The following is a 19,850-nucleotide window of genomic DNA, read 5'->3' as shown; positions in this document are numbered from 1 at the left end:
CGGCTCCTGGTCCGTTTCCATTAGCGTCTCCTCCAGCTGTGGAGGTACGGGGCCCGGGCAGCACCAGGAGCGCGGCAGTGAGCTGGGGCGGCCCGGCAGGGCGCACTCAGAGGGCAGCGGGGCCAGGGGGTGATTGCAGGGAGGGGCTGGGCTCGCTGGGCAAGGCTGTAGCTAGCAGAGGGGCGATCAGTGGGGCGGGAGACACCCTGGCCAAGCAGCAATGGATGGGATGAGACCCTGGGCCCCCATGACTCTCGCTTCCGGCCGCACAGGGCCCTACCCCCTCTGTGCCAGGTCAGCTCCCCACGCTGGGCCCACATAGTGCCCGGGCCTCAGGCCAGCCTTCCCTGCTCGGGCAATGATCCGCCAAGCAGGGCCACATCAGGGAGTTTCCCACGTGGGAGAGGGGGCCTCAGGACACCCAGCCCCCCTCCCCATGGGCAGCCTCAGCCCCCTTCCTGCCCCATAGGCTGAATAAATAGAAACCCAACCCCCTCACCCCCTGGGGTCCTGCTGTTGATGGGCATGGGCCCCAAGTCCTTAGGCAAGGGCTGGGCACCTGGGGTGGGCACTCGCCCCTGGACTCAGGCACTGGTGTGCCTAACTCCTAGAGGTGCTGGCACCCAGGGGACCCCTGAGCTGGGTGTCCAGGCTGCCCACCCCATGCTTGGGGAGAGCTGGCACTCGGGCCAGAACCCCAGCTGCCTAAGCCGTCAGGGAGTGAAGTGCAGAGGAGGGGGGCCTAGGCCCTGCCCCTCGCAGGTTTTTAGCTCCTGCTGGCCCGGGCCTCCAGGCATCTGATTGCCAGGCTGAGAGCGGTGCCCGTCTCTGCCCAGAGTTCTCAGCTGGCGCGAGCGACGCACCACGTGGCAGCCAGCAGCTCGGTGGCCAGGGCATCTCCTGAGACGTCAGCTGGGTTCGAGGCCCTGATCTGGGGCAAGGACTTGAACCCACGTGGCCTGTGAGTGCCCGATTCCCGGGCCATGGGCTCTGCAGGGGTAGGGAGCTCGGCCGCTCCTGCCGGCACTGTTCTGCTTTGTGTAAATAATCAGCGGGTAGTTGGGCCGGGCTGGGAGGGGCCCCGGGCCAGGTCTCTGCCCTCAGCAGGGGCCCAGGCCCCAGCACTTGCTTGCCCCTGTGGATGTGAGGCCAGGCTGCAGGGCTGAGGCCTGCTCCTGGGGTGCCTACGGGGGTGGCCCTCATGGGAGCCACCTGCTGTGGGAGCCCCATGTCAGGGGGTGCCGAGGCTCCCAGCAGCCCTCGGATTCAGGCTTCTTTGCACATGCCGACCAGCGGAGAGGTGACGCCTGCAGGGTTAGGTGCCAGCTGGGCATGGGGTTGTGACTGCCAATGGCAGATGCCCCTCGGCACCATTGTGGGCCTGTCCCTGCTCCCAGAGGCGGCGAGGCCTGGGGCGATGCCACTAGCTGCAGCTTGGCAGGCCTGGGTCACATCCCTGCATGGCCCTGGTCTGCCACCAAGCCCAGCTCCTGTTTCAGGCTCTGGCCCTAGGTCCCCTCTGAGCAATGGGGCTCACAGTACGGCCCCCGCGGGAGGGGCTGTGGGGACACTGGGGACCAGAGCGGCCTCACTGCCAGGGTGAGGGGGGCTAGCACCGCCCTGGCCTTGGGGTCAGTAACCCTCTGAGTGAGGCCCCTGGATGGTTTTGGGGGGATTCAACCCAAACTCTCTGCATGACTGAGCGGCTGGGAAGTGCTGGCGGCTCCAGCCCTAGAGGGGGTCAAAGAGACTCGTCCCCAGGCCCCAGCAAGCTGAGCCACAGGCAGGCCCAGAGCCTGACAGCCCACCCTGGCCGCCTGCCCCGCTCGGGGTCTCCCGCAGCTGGGCTGGGCTCCTACTGGCTGCTTCCTGACTCGGGCGAGCGAGAGGGCAGTGCTGGGATGGGGAGATGGGACAATTGTCTGGCTCTGGACAGAGCTCAGCAGGCGGGGGGCTGTGCATGCTGCCCCCTGCCTGCTTGTACCCTGGGGGGACCGACAGCTCCCCGCTGCCCCTTTCAGCCCTGGACAGCGCCAGGGGGAGTGAATACGGGTCTATGGGGCTTGGGGGCTGTGAACGATTCTCTGCTTGTGTCAGTTTGGCTGCCAATCTCCGCACCCAAAGACGGTGCCCCTTGGAGGGGGCCCTGCTCTCTGAGTGTATCCCCATGTGGGGGGCTGGGTTTCCCGTCACTGCTGCTCCCAGGAAATGGACCCGTGTGCCAAGCTCCCACGAGCCATTGGCTTGGGCAGGGGGGACGCGTGAAGGGCTGATACCAGGCCTGCTGCAGGAGAGCAGCAGAGAAGCGGGCAGGTGGGGAAGAAAGCGGGCTTGGGGGCAGAAGGCTTGTGGGTCCAGCGCTGGAATCAAGAGAGCTGAGCGGTCGCTGAGCCCCTTAGTCTCGCTGTACCTCAGTTTCTCCTCTTTGTTTAGGCTGTGAGCTCCTCGGGGCAGCGCCCGGCACTGTGGGCCCCACCTCACGCAGAGCCAAGGGCCTGAGCTGGAACTCGGGGGCAGCCCCCCAAACGGGCAGGATCTGGGGAGGGGAGAAGGGGGGAGGCAGCGGGCTGCAAAGGGAGGGAGGGAAAGTCGGGGAGGGGCACTGCAGAGATTCTCTCTGCCAGACATTAATTTTTGAAGCCTCCCTTAATGATTTAGCACCTGCTGCCCCCCCCCCCCCCCGGGACGGCAAGGGGGAGGTCAGTGGATTGTGAACTCTGGGTGAACTTGAGCTACGGAATCTGTGTAATTGTGTCACACGCACACCCATGGGGGGGGGCTGGGAAGAGCTGGCCCATTTAAAGGGCAGGTGTCCCGCTTTGGCGGGTGGGTAGGACGGGCTGGGCAAGCCCAGCTCTCAGGGTGGCAGTGAGCGGGCGGGGTGGATACCCAGCCCAGAGCCTGGCTCTTTGGGCCCATGTGCAATGCTCAGGCCAGGGAGTGGGGCTAAAGGCTACCTGGCCCAACTCGCCCCCCTCCCTGCCCCACACACACCAGAGGAGGGACCACACGTGGGCGCAGGGGGTGGTAGCCTCTGGCCCTCGGCCTGCACTTCGCATCCCAGCATTAAAGACTTATGGTTACAGCGCAGAACTGGGAGCCAGGACGCCTGGGTTCCATCGCCAGCTCTGGGAGGGGAGCGGGGGCTGGGAGCCAGGATGCCTGGGTTCTAACCCCAGCTCTGGGAGGGGAGCGGGGGCTGGGAGCCAGGACGCCGGGGTTCTATCCCCAGCTCTGGGAGGGGAGTGGGGGCTGGGAGCCAGGACGCCTGGGTTCCATCCCCAGCTCTGACTTGCTGTGGGCTTGGGGGTAAGTTCCTCTCTCCCCCCCCCCCCCCCCCACCGCTCTGTGTCATGGTGCGGATGCCTGGCCCCACCCTGCGAGGGGGACGCGGCTCGAAGCTTTTCCTGCTGGCGAGGGGCTCGGAGCCAGAGCCCCTGATGGGGAGTCGGGCACGTGGGGCTCTGTGTGGCCTGGGGCCGGGCACAACCAGAGGGGGCGGGGCAGGGGCGGTCGGGGGCGGGGCAGGGGGGGCCGGCAGGTTACAAAGCCGCTGGCCCCGGCACCCCGGAGCCGCGCTGACTCCCGGGCTGCAGGAGCCGCCCCGCGGACGGAACGAGCCGGACCGGACCGGACCGGGGCCCAGCGGCGGGTCCCTCCCAGGGGTCGGATCGGCGGTGTCGCTTCGCTCCCGGACCAGCCCGTGAGTTGCGGCCGGCCGGATCCCGCCCCCAGCCCGGCTCCGGGAGCAGCCCCCGGTCCAGTTCCAAGCTGCCGCCTCCCCTGGGCTGGGATCCTGCTCGGACGGAGCGAGAGACGTCCAGGGCAGCTGGGGAAACTGAGGCAGAGGGCGGCTGGAAGGCGGGGGGTGGAGACGGAAGCGGGGGCGCCGCAGTGTGAGCGGCCCGTGCGGACACGGGCGGCTGGACCCGAACACGTGTTCTCAGGTGGTGGGTCCCAAGGGCGGCGCCGGGGCATCCCGGGGACCTGCCGACCCAGGGGGAGCCCCGACACCCCCCGTCCCCCCCAGCAGGGCGCGCTCCCGGGTGGCAACCAGCTCGGGAACTAGGGCAGGGGGGCGAGTGACGAGGGGTGTGGGGCGGGGAGGGGACATGGATATGGGGGGGGTGAGGGGGGCTGTGGGGGGAGGGGGCAGGCTGAGTCAGGGGCTCCTCAGAGCTGGGAGCCGGTGGGGGGCGGCGTTGTAACCCATTTCCACTCGTTCCGGGGGGCCTGGCTACCAGCCCTGCCGGAGACTCCGCCGCCTGCACTGGCGAGGGACCTGCCGGCTCCCTGGGTGGCATCTCGCCAGGTGGGGCAGGCAGGGAGGGGCGCCGGGCTAGGGGGCCCGGGGCAGGAGTGTTTCTCACTCCTGTGTGCCCAGGTCTGTGTCACTGGCGGGGGGAAGGGCAGGCCCCGGTACAGGTGCCAGGACGGGGGGGGGGGTCCCCGGTACAATGGCATGCGGGGAAAGAGATGGGGGCCGGGTCCTTAGTACGGTGCTGTCCCGGGCTGGGTCCCCGGTATGATGCCACCCGGGGCATTGGCACTGGGTGCCCTGCAGGCGCTGAATCTGCCCCCTGTGCGCGGTGCCTCCCGAGGAGAGGTGCTGGGGCTCGAGCAGTTCATTCATAACTGGGGGGCCGAGGGGGCCAGGCTCAGCCCAGACAAGCCATGGCACAAATTAAGCCCTGGTGCCCCTCTCCCAATGCCTTTCTCCCCTCCTCGGCGGTGAGCTGGGAGCTTGGCCCGTGGCTGGATTCCTGGGGTCCTGGGCAGAGGGGCGCTGCAGCCACACAGGGGGCTCCCGGGGGCTGGGGCTCAATCTCCCCCACCCCCATATTGAGGCTTTTGTCCCTTTAAACACCCTCCCGTGACCGCGGTGACAGCCTGCGCTGCCCCCCCCCCCGGCTCCCCTCTAATTAGCATCCGCCAGGAAGTGGGATCGTCCCCGGGGGGCTCCGCCTCATTAGAGCAAAACACGTCACCGAGCCAAACAGCGTCCCCCAGAGAGAGGGGCAGGCCCTGCCGTGCCAGGAGCTGGGAGTGACCCCGGCCCTGCTCCAGCCCCTCCGGGGCGGGTGTCGCTAGCCCCAGAGGGGAAGCTGAGAGAGGGGAGACCCATCCAAGACCCCACATTTCCTTAACTCCAGGGAGAGAACCCAGGAGTCCTGGCTCGCAGCCCTCCCCCATTCTAACCACTATTACCCTCTCTGAGCCGGGGAGAGAACCCAGGAGTCCTGGCTCCCAGCCCCCCCCCCCTCTAACCACTAGACCTCACTCCTCTCCTGGAGCCGGGAGAGAACCCAGGAGTCCTGGCTCCCAGCCCCCAGGAGCTGGGGGGATCACATTGGCTCTGTCCTGCCCGTCAGCGTGGGGTCGGGGGTGCCGGGTCTGTCTGTGCCTCCCCCCGTGCCCGGCGCCCCCACCCCAGAGCCGGCCCGGCAGCGGGGCCCCTCCCCCGCAGCACTGGGGAGTGGGGAGCTGGGAGCGGCCCCTCCTGCCTCGGTTTCCCGCAGCCGGGCAGACGCTTGGGCCCGGCCCGGGGAGAGGCCGGAATCTGCCCCCCTTGTTGGCCGGGGGGCGCCGCCGAGAGATGAGTTTGCTGGGTCTCAGCAGCCCCGCCCCAGCTGCAGATCCGGCCCCTCCCGGCAGGGGCCCGCGGAACCCCCCCGCGCGGTGTCCACGGCGACACACCCGCCCCCGGGGGCCGGGACACGCTCGCTGACGCCAGCGGGGCTCCCGGGGGCTCAGTGCGGGCGTCAGGCGGGGGACGTGCGTTGCCGGGGGGCTCCCTCGTGCCCGCTCAGCCGGAGCAGCGGCTCCTGTGGGGCGGGGCTGGCCGCGCCTGTGTGGGCACGTGGGGGGTGTTTGTGTCGGGGGGGCTGATCGCTGCACACCGGTCGGGAAGAACCCCCCCCCAAGCCCTGGGCAGATTGGCGGGGGGGGGGGGGTCACCTGCCTCTGCAGCGGGGGCAGGGGTCACTTGCAGGTTTAAACTGGTGTAGATGGGGGAGTCTGGACCTTGGGGTCTTTAAATCCAGCGTGGAGGAGCTGCTCTGGGTCTGCTGGGGGGGGCTGGGCCTGTTGCAGGTACATGGCTGATGAGGTGGGGGGTTGAGAATGGACCTGGGGGGGGACTGTCAGCATGGCGGGGGGAGTGCGCATACACTCTGCGGGGGCCCTAATGCCCAACTGGGCACTACGTGCCAGGAGACGCCTGCCCCCGGGGCTGTTATTTCGTGCAGGTCAGTCCCGATCCATCCCCGGGCTGCTCCGGCTGGGTCACTTTGTGCCGGGGATCAGAGGGAGCCCTGTGAGTCCTACTGATGCCCCGTTTCTCCCCGTCCTCCCGCAGGGGGCTGCGCCAGGCGTTGAGGAGCCGGTTAATCGAACGAGGGTCCCAGCACCGGAGCTGCCCCGGGAAGCGGAGCGGGGCTGGAATCCTGCGAGATGCACGGGGGCCGTAGCGCCCCGCTGCCCCTTTGAGCAGAGACAGTGCCAGGGAAGGGGCTCTGCCAGCCAGGAGCAGGGCGGGACCCCGCTGCAGGCAAGGGAAGGGAGCCCCTGCAGTTAACCCTGGCCATGGAAGGGGCTTGGCTGTGAGACCCCCAGCTCCTGCCAAGAGTCCAGGCTACTTGTGCCCATCTTCCCTGGGCAAGGGCAGCCATGGCCTGCTGGTGGGCCGGCTGGCTGCTCCTGCTGGCAGAGGCTGGGGGGGCCCGCCTGGAGCAGGGGATGCTGGAGTCCTGGGCGCAGGCGGCTCCATGGCTGGGAAACACATCCGGGTCCCAGGCCAGCAGCCTGCAGCGCCGCCTGCCCCAGGGGATCATCATCGGGGTGCGGAAGGGGGGCACACGAGCCCTGCTGGAGATGCTGGCACTGCACCCGCAGGTGGCCGCTGCCCGCTCCGAGGTGCACTTCTTCAACCGGGAGGAGAACTACCGCCGGGGGCTGGGCTGGTACCGCCAGCAGATGCCCCTCTCGCGGCCTGGCCAGCTCACCGTGGAGAAGACCCCAGGCTACTTCTCCTCCCCCCGGGTCCCCGCCCGCGTCCGCGCCCTGGCCCCTGGCGTGCGGTTGCTGCTCATCGTGCGGGACCCGGTGGAGCGGCTGGTGTCGGACTACACCCAGATCCTGCACAACCGCCAGGCGCGCTGCAAGCCCTACCCTCCCCTGGAGCAGCTCCTGGTGCGGGGGGACCGGGGCCTCGACACCCGCTACAAGCCCATCCAGCGCAGCCTCTACGCCCTGCACCTGGCCCGCTGGCTGGCCGCCTTCCCCCCAGCCCACATCCACGTGGTGGACGGTGGCGGCCTGATCCGCGAGCCCCTGGCCGAGCTGCGCCGTGTGGAGCAGTTCCTGGGCCTGGCGCCCCGGCTGGGCCCCGACAACTTCTACTTCAACCAGACCAAGGGCTTCTACTGCCTGCAGGCCGGGGCCCGCCAGCGCTGCCTGGACGAGTCCAAGGGGCGGCCCCACCCGCCCATCGCCAAGCTGCTGCTGGAGCAGCTCTGCACCTACTTCAGCGCCCACAACGAGCACTTCTTCAGCCTGGCGGGGCGCACGTTCAGCTGGTGCTGAGAGGCTGTGAAATGTTGGTATCAGGATGGGCAGGGCAGCTCCCCCCACCCCCCGAGCTCAGAGGACTTAGGTGCTCAGAACAGGCTGCGAGGGGGGGTCCTGGTGGGGCTGTATCCCCTGGGCACAGGGAGTGTAGATGGGAAAGGGGGTGGGAGGAACGAATCAGGGCAGGAGCAGGGGGCTCCTCCCTGCCGGGACAAGGCCGAGGTCCACAGCTGCCCCAGAAGCACACTCCTAAAAGGGCCCAGAAAGAAACATTTGCCCCACAGAACCGTGGGGCGAGGCAGGATAGCAGGGGGGATGAAGGGACAGGGGGCTTCTACAATTCAGGGCATCTGCCCCCATGTCCCTCCTTTCAGGCTACCAGCTCCCAACCTGCCACCTCCCCAAGGGGACTGGAGACCCACCTCTCCCAACAGAGGCATTTCCAGGCTGCCCCCTTTCCTGCCAGCTGAATTCCCCAGCCAGCCTGCAGGGTCTTCTCTGCGGGCTATACACAGCGTTATGGGCCCCCCTTGAGTTATGCCCCAGCTCTTCCTAAGCAAGCCCCAGCCTAAGGTGAAAACACGACAGAGCTCCCCTTAAACCCAACAGACGCCCCCCTCCCTTGGGTCAGGCTCACTCTGGCTGTGGCAGGCTGGCAGCCGAAGACAGGTGCCCCTTTATTCTGGCTTTTGGCTGACTCCTGCCTGGAGGGGAGGGCAGGGTGTGGTCACCCAGTGCGCCGCGCAAGCCCTTCAGGCTGCAGCCCACAAGACTCCCCCCCCCATGCGAACCCCACCCCACACCGCAGGGGGGACTGGTGGTTGGGGTGGCCCAGCCAACGCCGAGCTCAGCTGCCCCCTGGTCACCCGTGGCCATTGCAGGTCGGTGCCCGTGGAGCAGCTGGGCCAGCCCACCCCCCCGGCAGCACACCGAGGGAGGGAGCAGCCACAGGCCAGGCCAGAGCACCCAGTCCTTGCACCTTCGCCCGCACAGGGGTCACGGCCGCTTAGAGCAATGTGGTTACCGCCCTCTAGTGTCTGGCTCTGGGAACTACAGCTGCCTGCGGCACCCTTAGAAAGGCAATGGGGTGGGGTTCTGGTGCTGGAGTCACTCAGAGCCCATGGGGGCACGTCACCCCTCCCCCCGTTTGCTACATAACTCAGAACGCAGCCTCAGACCTGGAGCACTGAAGTGTGGCCCCCACCGGCACACCCAGCATGAGCGTTAACAGTGCCAGCCCCCGGTCCTGCGTGGGGTTTGAGCCATCGAAGGCCCAAGGGCCTTGGCCTCGCAGCAAAGGAAATAGGGATGAACGCCCTTAGCTAGAGCACAACCTCACACCCAGCCCGTAGCTTAGCTCAGCCCTAGGGGCTCCCTCCCCCAGGGTAACCAACGGCGCTGTCTTCTCATTCCTGTACCCCACGGAACGTCAGGGCTCTGTTTGTCTGACGTGTCAGGGAGACCCCAGGGGCTGTGCTGGCACTGAGGCTGGCTGCTGCCAGCTGAACATGGATTAAGTTTGCTGAGATTTTTTTAATGGGATACAACAAACACTAGGGAAATGGTGTCTGCATTGTTGGGGTTGTTTGTTCCCCCAACCAGTTCCCTCAGTGCGTGGTAATGAAGTGTGTGTGTGTGGGGGGGGGGGGAACCTGGATTTGTGCTGGAAATGGCCCACCTTGATTATCATACACACTGTAAGGAGAGTGATCACTTTACATAAGCTATTACCAGCAGGAGAGTGGGGTGAGGGGAGAGAAAACCTTTTGTAGTGATAAACACCCATTTTTTTCATGATTTGTGTGTATAAAAACATCTTCTGTATTTTCCACAGTACGCATCCGATGAAGTGAGCTGTAGCTCACGAAAGCTTATGCTCAAATAAATTGGTTAGTCTCTAAGGTGCCACAAGTCCTCCTTTTCTTTTTGCAAATACAGACTAACACGGCTGTTACTCTGAAGCACAGAATGGAGTCCTGAGCAAAAATCCCAGGGCCAAATTTCAATTTAGGGCTTTGCTCTGTAATAGAGATGAGAGGAAAGTTTTTCCCCTCCATCCAAAGCTTTGAAATAAGACAACTTTCCCTCTAAAATATGTATTTTTGAATGGAAAATGCTAAAATTCTACACTCAGGAGCCCTTCCACTGATGGGGTTAGATCCAATACATGCCCCTGGCAGGAGCGTGCGGATTTTCCACCCTGTCTGCTGCCCCATACATCCTGTTACATAACTGCCAGAGCGGACGGGAGAAGGGAGATGATTATTCCCACACTGACCATTTACGATGTCAATTTCCAGGTCTGACCTGAATGGACATTACCATGCTGAGCACCTTCCCCAGTACCTGACAACGTTTCTGTAAGAGCTCCACAGACTGGGGGCTAAGAGGATGGGCCCCTCGGAGGCAGCCATAAAGCGCCCTCTATCAAGTCTCTCTTCCCTACATACATACTTTAGATTATGTTCAAGTCACTCCTTAACTTTCTCTTTGAGGCATCATATAGCTCAGTCTCCTTGAGTCCCACACTATACTGCATGTTTTCCAACACTTTAATGGTTCTCATGTCTCTTTTCTCAACCCTCTCCAATTTTTCAGCACCTTTTGTTAATTGTGGACACCAGAGCTGGACACAGTATTCCAGAAGCAACACGAGCACCAAATACTTTTAGTTTAGCTGTTTGATGCAAGAGTCCCATTTTCACTGTTCTGCTCACAGTAGCACTGTTCCAAAGGTTTAGAAAGCCAAACCATCTAGATAGAGGATAGGAGGAAACTAAGTACTGGGACGTAGCTGCCATAAATATAAAGGGAATAAAGGGAAGGGTAACAAGCTTTCTGTATGCAGCAATATAAAATCCCTCTTGGCCAGAGGTACAGAATCCCCTTACCTGTAAGGGGTTAATCAGTTCTATTAACCTAGTTGGCACCTGACCAAAAGGACCAAGGGAGGGGGGGGAAGAAAGGCTTTGTTTTTGTGCTGTGTGTGTTCTCGCTGAGACAAAGACCAAGCAAGTAATCCAGCAGCTCCTACTGAAATGATACATCTAATATTACAGAAATAGTAAGTAATAGCAAGGAATGCGTTAGATTATCTTTTGTATTAGCTTGTGAATTTTCTCTGTGCTAAGAAGGAGGTTTATCCCTGTTTTTTTATAATTTTAAAGTTTTGCCTAGGGGGAATCCTCTGTGTTTTAAGTCTTACTACCCTGTAAAACTACCTTCCAGCCTGATTTTACAGAGGTGCTTCTTTTACTTTTTTTTTTTTCTTTATTATAAAGTTCTGTTTTTTAAGAATCTGATTGGGTTTTAGTGTCCTAAAAACCCAAGGGTCTGGTCTGTGCTCACCTTGTTTACCTATTTGGTTGGTAGATTATTCTCAAGCCTCCCCCAGAAAGGGGGTGAAGAGGCTGCAGGGGGGTGGGGTGGGGGGATATTTTGGGGAAACAGGAACTCCAAGTGGTCCTTTTCCTGAATCTTTGTCTAACTCACTTGGTGGTAGCAGCAGTACTCATCCAACGACAAGGAAGGATGTGCGCCTTGGGGAAGTTTTTAACCTAAACTGGCAAAAATAAGCTTAGGGGGTCTTTCATGCGAGTCCCCACATCTGTAACCCTAGAGCTCAGAGAGGGGAGGGAACGCTGACATTGTGGGAACCAGAAGCACAGACCTTCGTCTTTTTAAAAGAAAATATTTTTTCTTTTGACTCCTTGAAGTCAAGGAAGATTTTTTGTTTTGTTTTTTTTTAAAAAAAGCTGAGAGCATCTGGAGTTTTTTTTCCTCTGCCTCAGGGCAGAGTAGTTAAGTCCTGCAAGGGAATTCACAAGCTTTTTTTTTCCTCTCCTTTCTTTTCTTTCCTTTCCCTTTCTCCTCTTTCTAGCTCTCAGGTTAAGCTAGGCTAAGCACAGGGAGGTTAGGATGACAAAGTGATGTCCAAAACGAAACCAGATTTAGTCAGAGTGGAAACTGAAAAAAGAAAGAACATGAAAGACAACTGGAATTAAAAGAGATGGAGATTGATGCACAAGTGGCCAGAGAAGAGAAGGAAAGAGAGGCAGCATGCTCTGGAGAGCAAAAGAGAGAGGAAGCATGAACTGGAGGCGATAAAGTTAAAAGGACAAAACCTTTCAGCAGTTGGCTCCACCTCCCCAAAAATCCACAAATGGGAGCGATTATGTCCACAGTATGATGAATCCAGTGATATCGCTGAATATTTCATCACCTTTGAGAGACTGTGCACCCTCCATGCAATTCCTGAAGATCACAAGATGACCACATTGGTAGCAAAATTCACTGGAAGAGCTCTGGACATATTCATTCAGCAAGATGCCTATTGAGGATGCTTCTGACTATGGTAAATTCAAGGATTTGGTTTTGAAGCAATTTCAAATTACACCTGAAACTTACAGAGTGAAATTTAGAGCGTTTAAGAGAGGGGGTGGACTAAGTAATGTGGCTTATGTAAACCAGATGAAGGATCTGTTCAATAAATGGGTCAAAGAAAGGGGTGTAACTAGCCTTGAAGGAATGTGTGATTTGGTTGTCCAGGAGCACCTCCTGACTATGACCAATGATGTAGAACAGTGTTTATGGGATAAGAAAATGGACTCAGCAGAAAGTCTTGCTTCTTATCCTGATCAATATGAGCAGTCTCAGTCTGTCAGAGAGGCGGGGCAAATCAGAACAAAATGGGTGGAGGTAGAAGAGAGGAAGAACCCTGGTCTCAGTTTGGGTGGATACCAGAGGAGACACCCTGAGACCACACCCTACCACCAGGGGCAGCCCAAGGTGCCAACTACACTCAAGGAAAACCCCAGACACCTTATTGTCCCACCACACCATTCTCCAGCAATTGACCCTGCCCCAGTGACCAGTCAGCTGGGCGATGTTTTAAATGTAACTAGCTGGGGCATATAAAGGCCAACTGCTCCAAGAATCCCAACAGACTGCAATTCATTGCACCAGGGTCACACCAAAGGTTCTCAGGCCCAGATGCCTCCCAGGTACCCTCAAAGTGAAAGGAAACACTGTGGGCAGGAAGGTTATGACCTGGAGGGACACTAGAGCACAGGTGTCAGCTATCCACTCATCCCTAGTGGACCCCAAATTCATCAACCCAGAGGCCCAAGTGATGATTCAACCCTTCAAGTCAAACTCTTTTGACTTGCCTACAGCCAAGTTGCCTGTCCAGTACAAGGGTTGGTCAGGAATATGGACTTTTGCAGTCTATGACAATTATCCCATTCCCATGCTGCTGGGGAAAGACTTGGCCCACCACGTGAAGCTAGCCCAGAGGGTGGGAATGGTCACCCGCAGCCAGGCTAAGCGAGCCTTCACACCTAGTTCTGTTTCTGAGCCTTGGACAAGGGCCCAATCTGTGATACCAGAGACCCAGATTGAGGTGGTGGAACTGGACTCCAGGCCAACATCTGTGACAGCTGTAGTGGACCATTGCAGAGACACAGACAGAACCAGTCCTAGAACCGGAACGGGCGGAGCAACCAGCACCAGAACCATTGCCAGCACTGAGTCCAGCGCTTGCAACCCCGTCTACAACCCCAACACCAGAGGGCCCCACCGAGCCTGCCCTGGCAGCAGCAGCTAAACCTGCGCAAGAGGCTCAGCCGGAGCCTGAACCCCAACCTAGCGCACCCGCAGAGAGTGGGTCACCGTCCCCAGAACCAGCCCTGTCCCCTGCGTAGCTTCCCGAGGGACCAAGCCCAGGTCCACCATCCAGTGAGGAACTGAGGTCTCCAACATCAAGGGAACAGTTCCAGGCCGACCAGGAAGCAGATAAAAGCCTCCAGGGAGCTTGGATGGTGGCACGGAGCAACCCACCGCCTCAGCTCTTCTAACCAATCCCGGTTTGTGGTAGAACGAGAACTTTTATCCAAGGAAACGCTTTCGGGTGGGCACCAGGAGGACTGGCATCCTCAGAGACAGTTGGCAGTTCCAACTAAGTACCAGGTAAAGCTATTAAGCTTAGCCCATGATCATCCTAGTGGTCATGCTGGGGTGAACAGGACCAAAGACCATTTGGGGAAGTCCTTCCACTGGGAGGGAATGGGCAAGGATGTTTCTACCTATGTCCGGTCTTGTGAGGTGTGCCAAAGAGTAGGAAAGCCCCAAGACCAGGTCAAAGCCTCTCTACAGCCACTCCCCATAATTGAAGTTCCATTTCAGTGAGTAGGTATGGATATTCTGGGTCCTTTCCTGAAAAAGACACCCAGAGGAAAGCAATACATACTGACTTTCATGGATTTTGCCACCCGATGGCTGGAAGCAGTAGCTCTAAGCAACACCAAGGGCTAAAGTGTGTGCCAAGCATTAACAGACATTTTTGCCAGGCTAGGCTGGCCCTCCGACATCCTTACGGATTCGGGAACTAATTTCCTGGCAGGAACCATGAAAAGCCTTTGGGAAGCTCATGGGGTGAACCACGTGGTTGTCACCCCTTAGCACCATCAAACAAATGCCCTGGTGGAGAAGTTTAATGGAACTTTGGGGGCCATGATACGTAAATTCATAAATGAGCACTCCAATGATTGGGACCCAGTGTTGCAGCAGTTGCTCTTTGCCTACAGAGCTGTACCACATCCCAGTTTAGGGTTTTCACCATTTGAACTTGTGTATGGCCGCGAGGTTAAGGGGCACCAACTTCACAGTTGGTGAAGCAGCAATGGGAGGGGTTTAGGCCTTCTCCAGGAACTAACATTCTGGACTTTGTAAACAACCTACAAGACTCTTTAGCCCTTGCTAGAGAAAACCTAAAAGATGCTTAGGAAGATCAAAAGGCCTGGTATGATAAATATACCAGAGGGTGTTCCTTTAAAGTAGGGGACCAAGTCATGGTCTTGAAGGTGCTCCAGGCCCATAAGATGGAAGCGTCATGGGAAGGGCCATTTACAGTCCAAGAGCGCCTGGGAGCAGTTAACTATCTCATAGAATCCTCTACCTCAACCCTGTTAGGATATAGATATTCAGGCCTGTCTGCAAAGGCCTATACTCTAAGAATTTAGATGTATTCTTATCACTTGGCTAGTTATAGAGGTATAAAAGAAAGAATCAAAATCACTGTCTGCCAGTGTAAGGTCCTTCTCTTACTGTGACAGTCTGAGGCCCTGTTCTTAGGCTAAGGCCTTTGGCTAAGCAACAGAGGCAGCCATAAGCTGGGAAGCGACAGTCACATCCTCACATTCCAAACTAGTCACATTGCAAGAAGGTGCTATTGGGCTGTAAGGAATACAATCCTGTCCTGATAATGCCTATTGCCTCCAGAGAAAGGGAAGTGCCTAGAAAATGTAAACGGAAACTTAGTTTGATAACATCCTGTCTGGCAAGAACTCACTTATCAATAGCTGGGATGGGAAATCCTCACTTCTGTATTGTTTTTTCATTATAGTTCCCACTTTGCTATTGTTTGTCTGTATAATCTCTGTCTGGTTCTAAGATTGTTCCGGTCTGCTGTATAATTAATTTTGCTGGGTGTAAACTAATTAAGGTGGTGGGATATAATTGATTACATAAATCATGTTACAATATGTTAGGATGGGTTAGTTAAATTTCAGGAAAATGATTGGTTAAGGTAGAGCTAAGCAGAACTCAAGTTTTACTATATAGCCTGCAGTCAATCAGGAAGTGGGCGGGTGGGTGCGAGGGAAATGGGAACAGGGAATGGGGGTGGGGAAATTGGAATCATGTTTAGCTAAAGGGGGAAAATGGGAACAGGGACATAGGTAAGCCTCTGTGATGTCAGAGCTGGGAAGGGGGACACTAAGGAAGGAAACTGTAATTATGCTTGCTGGAAGTTCACCCCAATAAACATCAAATTGTTTGCACCTTTGGACTTCGGGTATTGTTGCTCTCTGTTTATGCGAGAAGGACCAGGGAAGTAAGTGGGTGAAGGAAAAAGCCCCCTAACAAACCCTAAAGCTGAAAGTATACCATGTTAATTCTCTAAAGCCCTTTTATTCCAGAGAATTAAAGGTGTGTCAGTTTACAGCCCAGGGAGATGACGCTGAGTGGCCTGAAGGTGTCTACTATGAAGGAAAAAGTGACAGTGGCTTGGAAGAAGCGAACCTCTCAATGACCTTCGAACGTATGCAGCGACAGCAGATCAAGGAGCTGTGCATTAGCTTCACGCTGATGTTCTCAGCCACCCCAGGACGGACTGAATGGGCATACCACTCCATTGACTCAGGTAATGCTTGCCCAATTAGAGCCCAACCTTACTGGGTGTCTCCTCAAGCCAAAACTGCTATCGAACAGGAGATCCAGGACATGCTACAGATGGGTGTAATCTGCCCCTCTTAACAGTGCATGGGCATCTCCAGTGGTTACAGTTCCCAAATCAGATGGGGAGATACGGTAGTCCTGCAAAAGCATAAGCTAAATGCTTTAACTCGCCCAGACAACTATCCAATGCCACGCACAGATGAGCTATTGGAGGAACTAGGACGGGCCCAGTTCATCTCTACCTTAGACTTAACCAAGGGGTACTGGCAAGTACCACTGGATGAATCCACCAAGGAAAGGTCAGCCCTCATCACCCATGTAGGGCTGTATGAATTTAATGTGCTCCCTTTCAGACTGTGAAATGCACCCACCACTTTCCAAAAAAACTGGTAGATAGTCTCCTAGCAGGATTGGGAGAATCTGCAGTTGCCTACCTTGATGATGTGGCCATCTTTTCTGATTCATGGGCAGAACACCTGGAGCATCTGCAAAAAGTCTTCGAGCGCATAAAGGAGGCAGGACTAACAGTTAAGGCTAAGAATTGTCAAATAGGTCTAAAAAGAGTGACTTACCTTGGACACCAGGTGGGTCAAGGAACTATCAACCCCCTACAGGCCAAAGTGGATGCTATCCAAAAGTGGCCTGTCCCAAAGTCAAAGAAACAGGTCCAATCCTTCTTAGGCTTGGCCGGATACTACAGGCGATTTGTACCGCAATACAGCCAAATCACCACCCCACTGACAGACCTAACCAAAAAGAAACAGCCAAATGCAGTTCAGTGGACTGAAGAGTGTCAGAAGGCCTTTAACCAGCTTCAAGCGACACTCATGTCTGACCCTGTGCTAAGGGCTCCAGACTTTGACAAACCTTTCCTAGTAAGCACAGATGCATCCGAGCATGGTGTGGGAGCAGTTTTAATGCAGGAAGGACTGGATCAAGAATTCCGTCCTGTTGTGTTTCTCAGCAAAAAACTGTCAGAGAGAAAGCCACTGGTTAATCACCGAAAAGGAACGTTACGCCATTGTGTATGCTCTGGAAAAGCTACGCCCATATGTTTGGGGGCAGCATTTCCACCTGCAAACTGACCATGCTGCGCTACAGTGGCTTCAGACCATCAAGGATGCTAACAAAAAACTTCTTCAGTGGAGTTTAACTCTGCAAGATTTTGATTTTGAAATACAACACATTTCAGGAGCGTCTAACAAACTGGCTGATGCACTCTCTCATGGAAGTTTCCCAGAATCAACTATTTAAAATTGTCCTTGAAATGTGGAAAATATGGTTAGTTTTTATATAGTCAGTAGTATATCTAAAGGTGCATGTGTCTTATTAACTCTGTTTTCTCCTAGAGCTCCAGGAAGAAATCACAGCCAGTTTGGAACAGGCTGTCCCACACCATCTATGATTTGGGGGGCATGGCATAAGTATAAAGGGAAGGGTAACAACCTTTCTGTATGTAGTAATATAAAATCCCTCTTGGCCAGAGGTACAGAATCCCCTTACCTGTAAGGGGTTAATCAGTTCTATTAACCTAGTTGGCACCTGACCAGAAGGACCAAGGGGGGGAGGGGGGGAAGAGAAGAAAGGCTTTGTTTTTGTGCTGTGTGTGTTCTCTCTGAGACAGAGACCAAGCAAGTAATCCAGCAGCTCCTACTGAAATGATACATCTAATATTACAGAAATAGTAAGTAATGGCAAGGAATGCGTTAGATTATCTTTTGTATTAGCTTGTGAATTTTCCCTGTGCCAAAAGGGAGGTTTATCCCTGTTTTTTTTAAACTTTGAAGTTTTGCCTAGGGGGAATCCTCTGTGTTTTAAGTCTTATTCCCTGTAAAATTACCTTCCATCCTGATTTTACAGTGGTGCTTCTTTTCCTTTTTTCCTTTATAATAAAGTTCTGTTTTTTAAGAATCTGATTGGGTTTTAGTGTCCAAAAAACCCAAGGGTCTGGTCTGTGCTCACCTTGTTTACCTATCTGGTTGGTAGATTATTCTCAAGACTCCCCCGGAACGGGGGTGAAGGGGCTTGGGGGAATATTTTGGGGAAACAGGAATTCCAAGTGGTCCTTTTCCTGAATCTTTGTCTAACTCACTTGGTGATAGCAGCAGTACTCATCCAAGGAGAAGGAAGGATTTGTGCCTTGGGGAAGTTTTTAACCTAAGCTTAGGGAGTCTTTCATGTGGGTCCCCACATCTGTACCCTAGAGTTCAGAGTGGGGACGGAACCCTGACATAGCATTTTCTGTTTATACAAGCATGGCAGACATAGGACCTTTAGAGTTCTTCAGATTCAAAGCTTTGAAAAGAGGCCAATTCTAGAGCCGGCTGAAAATAGTTAAACCAGCCTGATCAGCGTTACAAGAAACGCTAATCTGCACATTTCACCACACCAAGCTGTTCTGCCACAGTCCTGGCTGCTTTCATATTCAAACACAAAATTAAGTCTCTCCTCAGATCTGACAGTGCACTGATAGTTCTCATAAGTGAAACTCATTCTCCTGGGGAATGACTGCTAAATAAGTTGGTGGGTAAAAAAAAAAAAAAACAAAAACAAAACAAAAAACCCCACCTCTTTCTGAATTGAGACTCATTTATGAATGCACAGATCCGTAATATTTTTGCTGCGGTTACAAAAAGTGGACTCAGAATTGTGCCAACATTATCATCATCCACCAGGTTGGATTTGTGCTATAAAAAAAAAAAAAAAATCTACGAAATCTGAAAGACCGACTCAGATGCTTTCAAGCAGCCATAAGGAGATGGAAATGAGAAACTAGTTAAATGACAGTTTACACTGTCAAAAAAATTTGCTCATTTAATTTCTGAAGCAGCAGGCAGCAGCAACAGATTTCAGCCCCGTTTTCACCTCAGCATTTGCTCAGAAACGGTTTAAGGAAAGATCATACCAGCTGTTGGAAGAATATCTCAAAACGGTCTCCCTAACCAGAAGCTTTTGTTAACGGCAAGTGTCTCCTGACCTACAGTACTCTTACCAGAGCTAATGATTGCAGGTGAAGGGTCTGAAATGATGCTCAGAAGACCTAGCTTGAAACTAACATTTTAGCCAAAATTAAGTTGAGCACCAAGAGTTGAGCACTTGAACTACATCACTTATTTCAAAGGTGCTGAGCACATCTCACTCCCATTGCCTTGCGTGAGAACTGCAGGTGATCAACTCCTTGGCCGGAGGAGAAATCTGGCCACATTCTCTCCCACCCCACACCCCTTCTGAACAGGGGCTGATCAACCTGCACTTTTGGCTAAAGAAAATGGGAGCTCTAGATACACTTGTGAAAATTAAGGCATTGTATTTCAACATCTAAATCTACATTTGTTTAACTTTGGACATCCAAATACCAAAATGAAGATTTTACTCTGGAACAGCTTTGAGGCTTAGAAGGGAAGTGAGGCAGACACCCATCTGATTTATCCACAGCACACTGGAAAGTAGCTTGCGATGCTGCCACTCTACTCTTTCTATTCTGACAGCTGAAATCACTTGTGGGTCAGGGCAGAATCACCACTACCATGATAAGCTGTTCTTCATAGCTAAGAAAATAAGTAAGCTTTTTTTTTTTTTTTTTTTTTTTTTACAAAAAAGTTATCACAGGTCTCTAGGGCGTTGTGTTAATCCACACACATACTGGACATTTTAAATGAATAGAAAACGTATCTGTGATCCTTACTAGTGATAACAGGTATATTTAAAAATGGAAAATGCATTCTAGCATTGAGGTCAGCCCCTCCATTTACCTGTCAGCAGCAGCGATAGCAGAGCTGCTATCAGAAACAAAGTCAAATAGTTTCTTCCTTTAGATAACTTGTGGTGTCCTCAGCTCTTGCAAGGCACCTGGAACCCTGAATTCAGATATTGGCAGGTATGTGAGAGAATGATTTTTCAGCGACATTAAGTAAATTAAAATTTAAAGTAGCAAATCTATTTTGTCACTACTTTAACAGCGATAGCATTTCCCATTAAATAGATTCCTACACTACAGGCCAATTCCGTGTTTTTTTTGCACCATTAAAAGTTTACCCATTTGCTAC

General features: G+C 55.3%; 1 protein-coding gene across 1 annotated transcript; it reads left to right on the top strand.

The window, feature by feature from the left end:
- The first annotated feature begins 3,558 nt into the window (after positions 1 to 3,558).
- Positions 3,559 to 9,266, top strand: LOC102930016 (heparan sulfate glucosamine 3-O-sulfotransferase 1). Its single transcript, XM_043536517.1, has 2 exons — positions 3,559 to 3,703; positions 6,359 to 9,266. The coding sequence occupies exon 2, from the start codon at positions 6,670 to 6,672 to the stop codon at positions 7,582 to 7,584; it is 915 nt and encodes a 304-aa protein (XP_043392452.1). The 5' UTR covers positions 3,559 to 3,703; positions 6,359 to 6,669; the 3' UTR covers positions 7,585 to 9,266.
- Positions 9,267 to 19,850: the final 10,584 nt, after the last annotated feature.

The sequence above is a fragment of the Chelonia mydas genome, chromosome 26 (genome assembly GCF_015237465.2).
Source record: "Chelonia mydas isolate rCheMyd1 chromosome 26, rCheMyd1.pri.v2, whole genome shotgun sequence".
Taxonomy (NCBI): domain Eukaryota; kingdom Metazoa; phylum Chordata; order Testudines; family Cheloniidae; genus Chelonia; species Chelonia mydas.
This window is presented reverse-complemented; position numbering and strand designations above follow the sequence as displayed.